We start from the raw sequence: 12,022 nt of genomic DNA on the forward strand, positions 1-12,022 counted from the left end.
TTTGAACATAAAACAAGGCTCAAACACAGCAATAGTTAATAATCAATGAAGACGGTGAAACCGCAATGCAAACTTAGCAACCGCACAACCTACACTAACCTACCTATGCATAGGGGTAGAGCCTATGCAGTGCTATCAGGGAATTTGTCTGTACTTGCATTAGATAACCTTTCTGAAATAGCAGTACCAACAGCTTTGGTTGGACGGACAATGGATATCGGCTCAAAAAAATCTCTATCTGTGCACCCATAATTTTAAGACTTTGTCTCAGAATGGAGGGACGTCTGAATGTGCTTTACCAGGACTTGCCTCAGGCATTCATTTATCTTTCACTTGAAAACTTGAAACTAAACAGGAACTCAGAATGTAAAGCAGCCAAGTGAAACAATCCACATTTCCATTATGGTTTCTTTCTATACTCATGTGGGGGCCTACCATAAGGTTTCAATTATTTGGAATTGTGTCCACTTTAGGCTACTTTAGACTTATTTTGTCCAAAAACAAACTTGCATCTAGTTCTAAAGGTTTGACACAATATTCAATCAGCACAGATAGCTTGCATATTCACTTATTCATTCATTTAAAAAGGCAATTCACCAGAAATGAAGGTATACAGTGCTTCATATCTCACCTTTATTAGAAGCTTCCATTGGGGCTGCAGGGGGGGACCCAACTGACACCTGTGCTGAATCTTTGGGATTAGAGGGGGATGATGATGAATCCCAGTGGGGCTGCTGAAACTGAGTAGGCCGTCCACTAAAGCCTACCCGGCCATGCTGCAGAGTGAGCTCATCCGCCATAGCTTCAGGCAGTCCCTCCTGTCCAGACAACCCAGTTTCATGTACGCCACCTTAAAAAGCAGTGGTTGCTCTATTGCAGGAAGTCCCTGTAAGGGACAAAGGGTAAGGTCGGCACAGGCTCAAAATCTCCTCTTTGAGTTTGTGCATGGTCACTAACTGTTGTGAAAAGGAGAGAAAGAGTGATGTGGGTTGCCATTGATTTTAAATTTTTTGATAGCAAACGCCACTAATTGCATCACACATCTCCCTACAGTACCTGGATCATTTCAGCGCCACCAGGATGTTTATTTTGTTCCACAAGTGGGCCGATACAGAGCTGATCCACATTGCAGGTTCTAAGAAATATATAACTGATGTGACAGTGAATGCACTGTGCTAACTACATTGATGGTATGTTATCATTTATTAATACGTATATCCAGTAGGTGATTTGTTAATTTTTAACTGGGATGGCAGATGCACACGCAGCACTCTCTCTGCTACTAACTAGGGGATGGAGAGGGGGGGTGGCAGGTTAACAAGGGGGATGAATTTTGGTCATTTTGCTAACAAGGGGGATAGCATCCCCCCTCAAATCGCCTACTGCGTATATTTCATGTAACAAATTACAAGATTACATTCACTTCATCTAGGTATTGCACGGTTGAGAGTGGTAAACGTTGTTTTTAATCAGAATTATGTTAAACTCTTTTGCACACATCAACAGTTACAATATTGAAAACAAGAGCCCAGAATGTTTGCGAAACACAGCTGCATGAACGGCAAAAGAAAGCAGTAAGTCCTGTTTGTTATACTTATGTTACCCTGAAACTCCAGAACCTCCTCATAATGAAAGCACTCCCTACATACAGCATCAGAATCACAAAGTCACGGCCAATCTGTGGTTTTTATAACTGTCTTCAGAATTGATAGGCCATTTGTGGTTATATGTACAAGGGACGTTAACGCGGGGCATTTTTCGACAGTGGATGACACTGGAGATCAACACTTTCTCTTACCGTATGCGTATAGGCAACCATCGCCTTTGGGTTACATGTGGCTCAACACAAGGCACTTTAAATAAACCTGCTCGTTCGCTACCATTCGTGTAGCTACTTTGTGGCTAGCTAGCTGCCTCAACCAAGTCGCGTTCGTTTAGGTTTGATCTGCGCAAGTGTGCTAATCCACACATATTGTGATGGGTCAGATGATGTATCTAGCTGACTGGTGGGCATTACAAGCCGTCTATGTAATTAGCTACATAAAAATCGTGGATCCTCACATATGCGATGTAGATCCGATCTAGAGGAAAGCTGCCTAAATCAATTACTCTCCCAATTAAAACGCAAAGACGTTGCTTGTTAGAGGAACTGTTTTCTATCAATGTAGCTAATGAACCTAAATTCCAACCGTGTTTATTATGAGATGGCTATTAACTGCATTTAGCTAGCTACCTTTAAACCCGTGTCTGTAAGATAGCTATTAGTTAACTACCTATGGGTCCCCAGTATTTATACCTAGCAGGATATACGGCGATAAAGTGCATTTTTCACACACAAACGAAGCGTCTTGCATCCATTGTAAACGATAATTGGATAATTGTGTACCTCGATTCTTGGAAGTGACTTCGGAAGCCATTTACGTTAGCTAGCTAGAGACACAACACAATTCCTATCTCCGGCAAAATCTTGTGATGGAACTGTCGGCTCAACAACGCAGACACCGCGTTTCGTTTCAGAGCTACAATGTCTTGCTAACGAGTTCAGGGAGGGAGGAGGGATATATCTGGGTTGAGGCTCACTGCACATGCGTGTTGCCACCAGTGTAGGTAGTTACTTCTGTGCTTAATTATGATGATATTATGATGCGAAGCTTCACTTTCAGCTAATAACATAGAGAAGAAATAAAATCACACATCTGGAGCTTGGCTTGAGGGAGCTGCGCGTTCTAATCCCCAAAAGATGGTATGTCATATGAAAACCACATATGTAATCACTGATGAGCGACACACAGATGGTCTTGGTTCTGTAGACTATCTTTGAATAGCTTACGACTGTATTATCAGGGAGAAGGAACATTGTCGCCTCCTGCCGTGTAGGAGTTTATAACAAAATGATGGAAGATGCATTCCTGATGCAGCAGCTCGATATGTAGCACCAGTAGCTATTTTAGTTAGTTGTTAGCATGATTCACGCTGGGTGACACCAATCATCGCTCGACTAGTTACCTATATTTGTAGCCTCACAGATACAGTTAATTAAATACATTGTTTTCATGCATGGAGTTTCCAGAATAAATTCAACATTAAACATTTTTGGCTAACTGTATTCTTTGCTAATATTATGTCTGGGCTTCTGCGTAACGACTATTCAGATTGCCAGAAATAACTGAGGGAAAAAAGGCATTAAAAACAATATATATCTCAATTACTGTCACAGTTTTTTTCTGATATTTTCTCTGCTGTATATTTTCAAGAGAATGAACCCAATAACTACAGGAGTGGCAAGACAACACAATGAATGTATTTTCGTGTCCGGGTGTAAGTATTAAATAGAGACCTTCCCAGATAATGAGATGTTACATGGACAGTGACACTGTTAACCATATGGGTCTTTTCCTCGGTCACTCAGGATCTCTATACTAAATGAATTCCTCCGGCAGTAGAAAAAAAAAAGCTTTTACGTCTTGTCATTCTTCACGTTGTGGAGCATGCCTCAATTACAAAGTGTGCCTTCAACAAAAGATTTATCTGATAATTATGATGAAAATTTCTGTTTTAACGAGACAACTGAATGCAACTTTTAAATGAAACTTTTTTCATAGAAAAAGTCCATCTTTGACGATTCTCTGAGAATGTGTTCACATGCTGTCCTTGAGTTTGCCAGGTGATGTTACACAGACCTTTATTTGTATGTTGTCCTCAAGACTACGGTACTTGGTGTGATGTTCCTTTCTGAAAGCATAGCTCTAAAGTGAAAGGTATGCTGATTTTCCTTAGAGGGTAATAAAGTTATCTGTCTTAATTTAATGTGAACACCAGTTAAGACATTCACATTTGGAAATGATTGTCATCAAGCCTATATCTGGATGAAATGAGCTGGTGGTACACTGAAACCGAGCACAAATACAATTGTGTAGCTGCCTTAGGTCAGTTTTATGTTAGCTGGGTTGGGCAGGTCTTGATGTTTGATCTAGGCTCTTTCAGTCACTGCCCAAGGCTGCACTCCCCTCTGACAATCAGCTACACTCCATGCCAGTGGGGAATGGTATTATGTCCGGAATAGGTGAGGTGTAGTAAGAGAGCCCCTCCCTGCAGGGCTCCACACTGAGCTTGTCGCACCCCAGACAGGATTTCCTGTGTCTGGAAGAAGATGAGTGCTGTTTCAATTACCAATGACTACCTTGTCTAGATATCTACCCCTACAGGCTCCCAGATTTGCAGTGTCATGAGTAATCCCACAATATTAATAACCATGCTCAAGTTTGGTTGAAAATATACACGTAATGTGGGTACAAAGCAGGGTTCAATGTATGAGTCATAGAACTATAAGAAACTTAATAACATACACTCAGTACGAAAGGTATATGAGGAATTGACCGTATCATATTGGTGTGTAGGTGTCATGGTGAACATTTAAGCCTGACAAAATGAAACTGGCCTCTTCTCTGGATGCTGTGTCACTCCAAAGCAGTCCTGGAGAAAGCAAGAAAGCCTCCTGTCTTGAAGAGGAGAGTGCAATCAGTTCCTGGACTACAATACACAGACCTTAGACCTCCTCTGCTGCTGATAAGAACATTAGGGTAAAATGAGCCCTGAGTTCTATTCACTTTGTGACCAATTTCCATTCTTCCCTATCAGCCTTGGGTCCCACTGTCTAAGGGAGGGTACAAAGGTACTAAAATGGCATTATCTACACTCCAAGTTCCCTATTTTTCAATAATGGTGTACCATCTCATACACATGCGAAGGTAGTTCTGTGGGTGCTTTTTAAGTTAATGTGTTATATAGTCTGATTTTGTTTGTCTTGGCTGATCTATACAATAAACACAAAAAAGTTTCAAATGGACTTCACCACTTTTGTAATGAAAGCTCTTAGTCAGTGGGGGGAGCATATGTGTTTGACTGCAGTTTGTAAGAAGTATACGTGTATGATTGAAATAACCTTGCTCAGACATGCAGAATCTGAAAAGCTTCCGAAGGCACTTCCATGTAACTGAAAATCTGGAGCCTGATCAAAAGGATCTGTGAGTGTCAAGATCAAGAACACCAGGCTTTTAATAACAGTTATGCCTAGCAAATGCAGATTCATAAGTCCTGAGGACCCATCCTTTCACACCAGATTCTGCTTCAATTGTAGATGTGGATGTGTAATAATACAGTGCAAAATTTCAATTAAACATTAATTAGTATGAGGATAACAGATACAAAGAAATATTTAACTGAACTCTTCTCATCTTAATAATGCTCTCAAATGTTCTGGACACTTATGTCAGACATAAGAGGAAATTCAATAAAAACTCATGTTCTAAGATACTCTGGCAAACATGGTCTTTTCAAAATGTATTTATGTGTTTCATATTTCAGTTATGTGTTTTAAGGTATTGAATGTGGTCATTCACGATGGGCTCATATTAAATTGCTGTATACATTTGATCCCCTTTCAGCTGACCTTAAGGAAATACTGGAGAAGGATCACTGGGCCACAATGTCCTGACGTTAATAATGTTGATGAGGATGAGAGCAGCATTATAGCCAGGACCATACTTGCCGCTCTTTCGCCTGTTCTTGCTACTCGACTCTGCCCAACTCTTTGGAGTGTGCACTGGAGCTTTATTGCTCATGGCAATGATAACCTGTAGAGGCTTAGCTCAAACTCAACATTCTGCATAAAGTTATGTTGGTAAATGCTTCATTCATTACACAAGTTCTTGCAAGAAGAGAAACATCAAGCTACTTGTTAAAAAAAAGCCGCAAACATTTTAAAGAATAAATATTAAAACATAATAATTTTATTGCAAAGATACATAGGGAGTTATCCAGTTCTTATCCTGCTTTAAAAAGGAAATACTTATGTAACATACATACCGATATAACTGAATATAACTGTGACAAAATCAAGGTGATTTTTTATCATTAAAACTGATTAAATAACACTGTCTTACTGGCAACAGCAAAAAGGGCCATGTTTTTCCACACAAAAACCTGGACTTAGGACTGAATCAGTCAGATGGTAATTAAGAGTAGCATAAGGTTTTTCTTGAGTACATATACAGCATGGGTTTAGTAAACTGCTTTGATACAATGTACATTTCCCCATACCAAAATGTCAATTTGAGAGTTATTTTAATGGTCTCTGGTGAACTCACCCCTCAAAAAGCAATTTGATAGTGTTCTGGTATTTCCAAAAATAGAAGGACCTTATAGTCTCAACACACTTTATGATTCTTAATGCACTCTCCCAATTAAATAAGGACAGACAAGAGATTCACTATTGTTTACACAGTAAAGATCATGCATGTTTGCTTATGCTTGCATATTGTGGCTGGGTAAAACATGGTTTTAAAAGCTTGGCAGTGCAGTCCAGACAGACATACAGTATTTTCAATACATTTGTGGCAGATGCTTAGTGCCCTGGAAGACCATGAAATGGCACACTAATGCAAGCAGCTGTCGGGCCTCTTAATTCTCTCACGGCCTAAACCACAGCCCTTCCTTCTAGTGCAGCTGCCTGTGCTCCTGGCAAAATCTGACACGTGGCAAAAATAGCAACGTGAAATGGAAGGTGCAGGAACTTTCTCATGTGGACTCCATCTTGATGCTTGAGCGAAAATTAACTGTGTTTGCGTTGTTTTCTCCCCGCTGCAGTCTTCCAGAGAGTTTTTGACACCATCCATTTCAGATAAGCCAAACTGCTTCCATTACCTTTGCCACATAATACTGATCATTGTGTAATACAAACAAATCCAGTAGACACACCTTGCAACCCTAGTTACAGGCAGCAAGGGGCAACAGATCAACATGTATCTTAAAGACTGTAAAATGCTGATGTTTTCAATCAGGGAATAAAGGAAGCAAAATGGATTTAATGATTTTCACCAAATGTGCTTCAGAAATAGTAGGCTCCGAAGAAAACAGAAATTGGCAACATCAAAATACCAAAGTGACCTTTTTGTCTTTTCTTCCTGAAGACAGGTACCTCTGGTTTTAGGACACATCCCACAGATGTGCTTCAGTAGGTAGCATCCGTCTCTGCATATATCTCTGATAACCAATCACAGAACCTCAAACACGGCAAACCCGTGCGCTGCCACACAGTGCCCCTCCTGAGCTTGTAAGTGTACTTCCTGTTCCTGAGGAGGCAACTGCAGCTTAGTCTCTCTTTTGTCCACTCAGCATTTCGCAAACGAGCTCTGGACAGCCGATTCGGATTTGGCCACCAGTAACCGCAGCCTGTCTCCTGATGTCCGAATCAGTTCCCTTCCACTGTGAAAAAATAAGAGCAAGAGGGAGAGCATGAAAGTAAGAGAAAGAGAGAGAAAATAAACAACAGTTCTGAGCATGAATTCAATGTGTAACAACCTAATGTGAGCATCTCAGCACAGTCTGACATAGTTTTCCTCTGCACAGAATAAAGATTGTGACACAAAGCTTCAGAACATGTGAACATTACATCATACAAAAAAGTGTAAACAAAACATGAGGCTGAAATGCAACTCTCAAACTTAAAAGCAAAGCAATAACAATTGCTCAGCATCCATTTTCTTTTCAGTCCTACAAAAAAGGAGGATTGAAGTCCACAGCACTCACGTGTGGTAGTCCATTCCCACCAGGCTAAAGCCATTCACCGCCAGGATGCGGTCCCCCAGACTCAGCTTCTGGCACAAGGCGGCAGGCGACTCTGGCACCACTGATTTGATGTAAATCCCACTCATTTTCAATGCCGTTTTCTATCCATCACAAAAAGACAGAAGTCTGTTAGGTGCTTGGTGCTTGTTAGTGCACAATGTGAAGTTACTGACCATGCTAACAGTCTGAAGTCGCATGTATAGGTTAGTCTGTACAGCAAACAGCCACCAGCAAGTAAACCTCACATAAATGAGAAACACAGTTTTCTTCCCCTTCCTACCCACAGGGGGCACTGTCTGCCACAGAAATCATTAAAGTATTTGAGGCAAGCACTTTTACTTTTCAAGTAACCAAAACTTTTTTTTCCCCAACAGTGAGATGATAAATATTTATATATATAAACATTTACCAAAATGCACAGAAATAATAGAATACAGCCCTGAGATTTTGTATTCTTATATGTGAAGCCAGACTGAAATCTCTTGAAGCACACTGTTGGAGAAATTTCAATAAATGATGGTGTGTGGAGGTAAAGGTGATGATTGCATGTCTTTAAAAATATCACCTTGATCAGGACAAATTCAAATATATGTGACTAGCCCTGAGGTGCCCAGTATCTGTAATGACTCAGAGAACCTGAACTGCCCTGGCTTTAAATGGCACAGCTAGAGGGGATACTGCTAACCACCAAGGATATGGTAGATCAGAGGCCCTGCAGTAGATTTGGGTTATTACTTACTTCAAAAGGGTTGCACAGAGGCCAAGATAAACAATCTACCTCCTATTGTGCAGCCAGGAGTAAACCTGTCTAATGGAGGGTGTAAAGAAGAGTTTGGAAGGGAGGGGGCTGACAAGGTAAATGGAAGGTCATTGCCATCAAGGCTTCCCTTATGCACCCTGAATGAGTTTGCAATATTTCTCTCTCCCACACGTACGTGCATGCACATACACACACACAAACACACACATACAAACACACACAGACACATGTAAAAGGTGCCAAGCTGGTTCTCAAAATAAAGCACAGGGAAAGTGTTTGGTTGCATGCGCCCATAAATTGTACAGGCCATTGACTTTCAGTGTCTGTACCCCCATTGTTCTCCTCTCCATCTGCAATTACAGGTCTGTTTAGAGGAGAAACATGAATAGAGCCAGCTTCTGATTCTAACTACATAGCACAGAGTTCAAGAAATAAAGCCACTGCATGGAACTATCAGAATAACAGCCATACAGATAGATGTTTCAGCAAGGGAAGCTTTCAAATAATAGTATAAATAATGACGCAGACCGTTATTTATATTTGGAAATGATCAATGCATTAACTACAACATCTAAATGTCTCAGCTCTACAAACAGCCCGGAATACTAAGGAAGGGCACAGACACCGCAATGGGAGGGAGGAGGAAGAAGAGGAAGAGGAAAACAAATTCCCAAGCTACTCACCATTCCATCCACCAGAGCCAGGCCAAGTCCATGAGGTCCCCTCTGCAGCTCTACAGTGAACACCTCTTCTTCCTCTTGTTCTCCACTCCTATCATTGAGGGTGTCTCGCAATCGACTCTCACCTGAGGATCCAAGCAGCAACATCTCAGGATATTTACAGTATTTCTTATGTGCATGGAGAAAACATTTGAGGTCAGGTTCCTTATAACTGTTGGATCCTTATATCTTGGATCAAAACCAGCCACTGGCTCAAACATGATCTAAATAATGGGCATTTGGAGGAGATTTGTAAAAATTCCACTGCTTTATGGTTGTTTGCTTTGCACTTATTAACCCTGACATGGGAGAGTGTGAAAACAGCACTCGTACTAAGCCTCATAAAAGATAATTGAGGTTCTCTTTTTACTCCCTTCTGAATTTCAAAACGGTCTTATGGCCAAAAGAAGTTGATAAAAAGCAAACTGCTCACACAGAATTGCTCACAATGACCTCCAGACTGTGACTTCTAAAACCCACAGCTCTAAGAGGGGATGGCTTCCTTTTGAACTTGGAACAGGCCTACATCCTGAAAGGAGCCCAAGCTTTTAACACGTCCTGTAGTAAATATTTGTGTCTGAAACAAAGGGGAGCTAAAGATGAGAGGAAGAGAGGACTCCTCCTCTGTCCTTTGAAGCACTGTGTGTCTCTGCAGGGAAAGATCTACAAAACAGTGCACCACACTTGTAAGGCATCAGCCCATCAATGTCAGAGTCTAGTTATCCTTTTTCCGGAAGAATCTACCCATCAAAGACATATTAAGTAAGGGAGATGCAGAGGAATTAAGGAACCAAAATAAGCCTGTACCGAATAATGTGCCTGTGCATCTCATCTTTTTTCCAGTCAATAAAGAAATCCATGCAAACAATTCAGTAGTCAATTCAGTAGTTCAACAAGTCAGACACCTCCTATTACCTTTCTCCCGATGGGCCACAGCACACTGGCTGATGGGTGGGGTGTGCCGCGCAGTGCCCTCCTGTGGGTCACCTTCTGGGTCGGCCAGCTCCTGGCCCTGGGGCGTGTTGGGTGGGGTCAAGAGGCAGGAAGGGTCCAGGGCGAGCCGCTTGTGACAGCTCAGGTCCGGCTCTCCCGGCAGGGTGCTCTGGAGCTCCAGGTTCTTCAGCTTCTGCGTCAGAACCGCCTCACAGCTGCTGAGGTCACCGGTGCCAGTTGTGCGAAATGCCCTGACGAGAGGGGGTGTGGCTGAGACTGTCTTTCTCCGCTCTGACTCCTCTTCCTCTGCAAGAAGAGCTGTCACTTTGGCGACCTCAGCCTCCACTGGGACCATGGAATCCTGGCTCCCAACAATGGGAGGAAGGGACTCTGACTGGGCTTCCTTCTCTGGCTCTGGGTGGCGACTCTGAGCAAGATCAGAAAAAAACACACATTACATTAATTTGCTTTCAATGACTTACTGAGTGGGGTGACCTTCACAGGGCACCTCTATGTATGTGTATGCACTCATTTATACAGCTGTGTAAACATTCAGGTGGAAGAACATGTTACATGAAAGCAACAAAATGGAAAGAATGTGTGATGCGTTGGTCATGCCAAAAAACAATTCTGACAATGATGGATGTCCAAAAGTGGAGGTCTGATTACAACAACATGAGCTTTGAGGCCGAAGAGGCCTTTACCTGTAGCTTGGGGCTGGCAGGTAGATCTCTGAGACTCAGGAGAAATTCCTGGAGCCGGGCCAGCTGGCCACACAGACTCCTATCCTTGACAGGCTTTCCCAGCTCCAGGTGAAAGTTGCTGCTGGGCAGGATGAGGGGCGGATGGTTGTCGAAACTTTCCAGGATATCAGCTATGGAAGGCAGGGAAGTCATGAGAGGGAAAAAGACCAAAGATTTTTCTTCCAAAAATCTGAATCAAAAGAGATTGAATACTCTGTATTTCATTTTTGAAAGTGTATGTTAAACTCCCTCTCTATTGCTCTTAATATTCACCCAAGTTACTGTTAAAACAACCTTCAAAACAATAAATATGCGTACAAAAAAGACCAAACATCCAAAATAGTGAGATTACAGTGGGAAGAGCTAGTCTGGCTCTGAGGCCTTAGACTAGGGCTAAATACTGTGATGCAGGAACCACACTCACTGGCCCATGAACAGTTCTGCCTGGATCCCATGAACCTGCCCAGGCCCATGGAGATCTCTGCCTACTGTTTGTCCAACAAAGTGAGAACCAATCATGTAACTCTGGCCCCAGAACCTGTTTTGTGCTGGGCTAGGCACAAATAGACCAATGGTGGGGTCACCTTCAGGAGTACCCCAAAATGTCTTGCTACGTCAAAATCAGTTTCTCAGTCAAATCAAGGACAACAGATAATTTCTGAACTATTTTAAAATATAATGTATGTCAGATAGACTTTGAAATAGCTGTGATTACAGAAGTTGAGTGTATGTTTGCATATCAATATGTGATTCTGAGTACACAACAGCAAGTGTGTGTATGTGGGTGTATGTGTGTCTGTGTTTATGTTTGTGTACATGTGCATGTGTGTGTGGGTGTGTGCGTTTGTGCGTGCATGCATGTGTGCATGTGTGTAATTGACAGAGTGGTGGGAAGTGTACTGGGTACCACCATGCTTACCAGTGTTCAAGGCGGCGTCAGCCTCCTCTGGCGTGGGACTCCAGCTGGCGGGACAGGCCCGTCCTGGATTATACTCCCGCAGCATGTGGTGCAACTGGGCCGGGTTCAGGTGCACAAACTCAGCCCGAAGAGAGCGCCACGAGGCCTGCAGGAAGACGCAAGCACACCAGCCAGTGAGGACAGAGAATACAACAAACTGATCACACCAGCCTGTGAGAATAAACCTACTGATGGAAAATTATAAACTGGTAGGATGATAACAATAGTACTTTAACTATACTTAGGAAATAAATGCTTTTGGCTGTTACTTGTGTTGGGATGC

At 42.2% G+C, this 12,022-nt stretch overlaps 2 protein-coding genes across 2 annotated transcripts in view; both read right to left on the reverse strand.

The window, feature by feature from the left end:
- Nucleotides 1–2,473, reverse strand: part of wu:fj29h11 (protein NO VEIN) — a 43,514-nt gene extending 41,041 nt beyond the window's left edge. Inside the window, exons 1-2 of the mRNA XM_036529312.1 lie at nt 2,387–2,473; nt 632–886 (exon numbers count right to left, since the gene is read on the reverse strand). Coding sequence (XP_036385205.1) covers nt 632–800 — 169 coding nt within the window. The 5' untranslated portion in view covers nt 801–886; nt 2,387–2,473. The remainder of the gene's footprint in view (nt 1–631; nt 887–2,386) is intronic.
- Nucleotides 2,474–5,837: 3,364 nt separating this feature from the next.
- Nucleotides 5,838–12,022, reverse strand: part of si:ch211-176g6.2 (ras-associating and dilute domain-containing protein) — a 35,745-nt gene continuing 29,560 nt past the window's right edge. The window contains exons 11-16 of the mRNA XM_036538915.1: nt 11,701–11,845; nt 10,743–10,912; nt 10,021–10,465; nt 9,070–9,191; nt 7,588–7,727; nt 5,838–7,263 (exon numbers count right to left, since the gene is read on the reverse strand). Coding sequence (XP_036394808.1) covers nt 7,170–7,263; nt 7,588–7,727; nt 9,070–9,191; nt 10,021–10,465; nt 10,743–10,912; nt 11,701–11,845 — 1,116 coding nt within the window. The 3' untranslated portion in view covers nt 5,838–7,169. The remainder of the gene's footprint in view (nt 7,264–7,587; nt 7,728–9,069; nt 9,192–10,020; nt 10,466–10,742; nt 10,913–11,700; nt 11,846–12,022) is intronic.

The sequence above is a fragment of the Megalops cyprinoides genome, chromosome 1 (genome assembly GCF_013368585.1).
Source record: "Megalops cyprinoides isolate fMegCyp1 chromosome 1, fMegCyp1.pri, whole genome shotgun sequence".
NCBI classification, from domain to species: Eukaryota; Metazoa; Chordata; class Actinopteri; order Elopiformes; family Megalopidae; genus Megalops; species Megalops cyprinoides.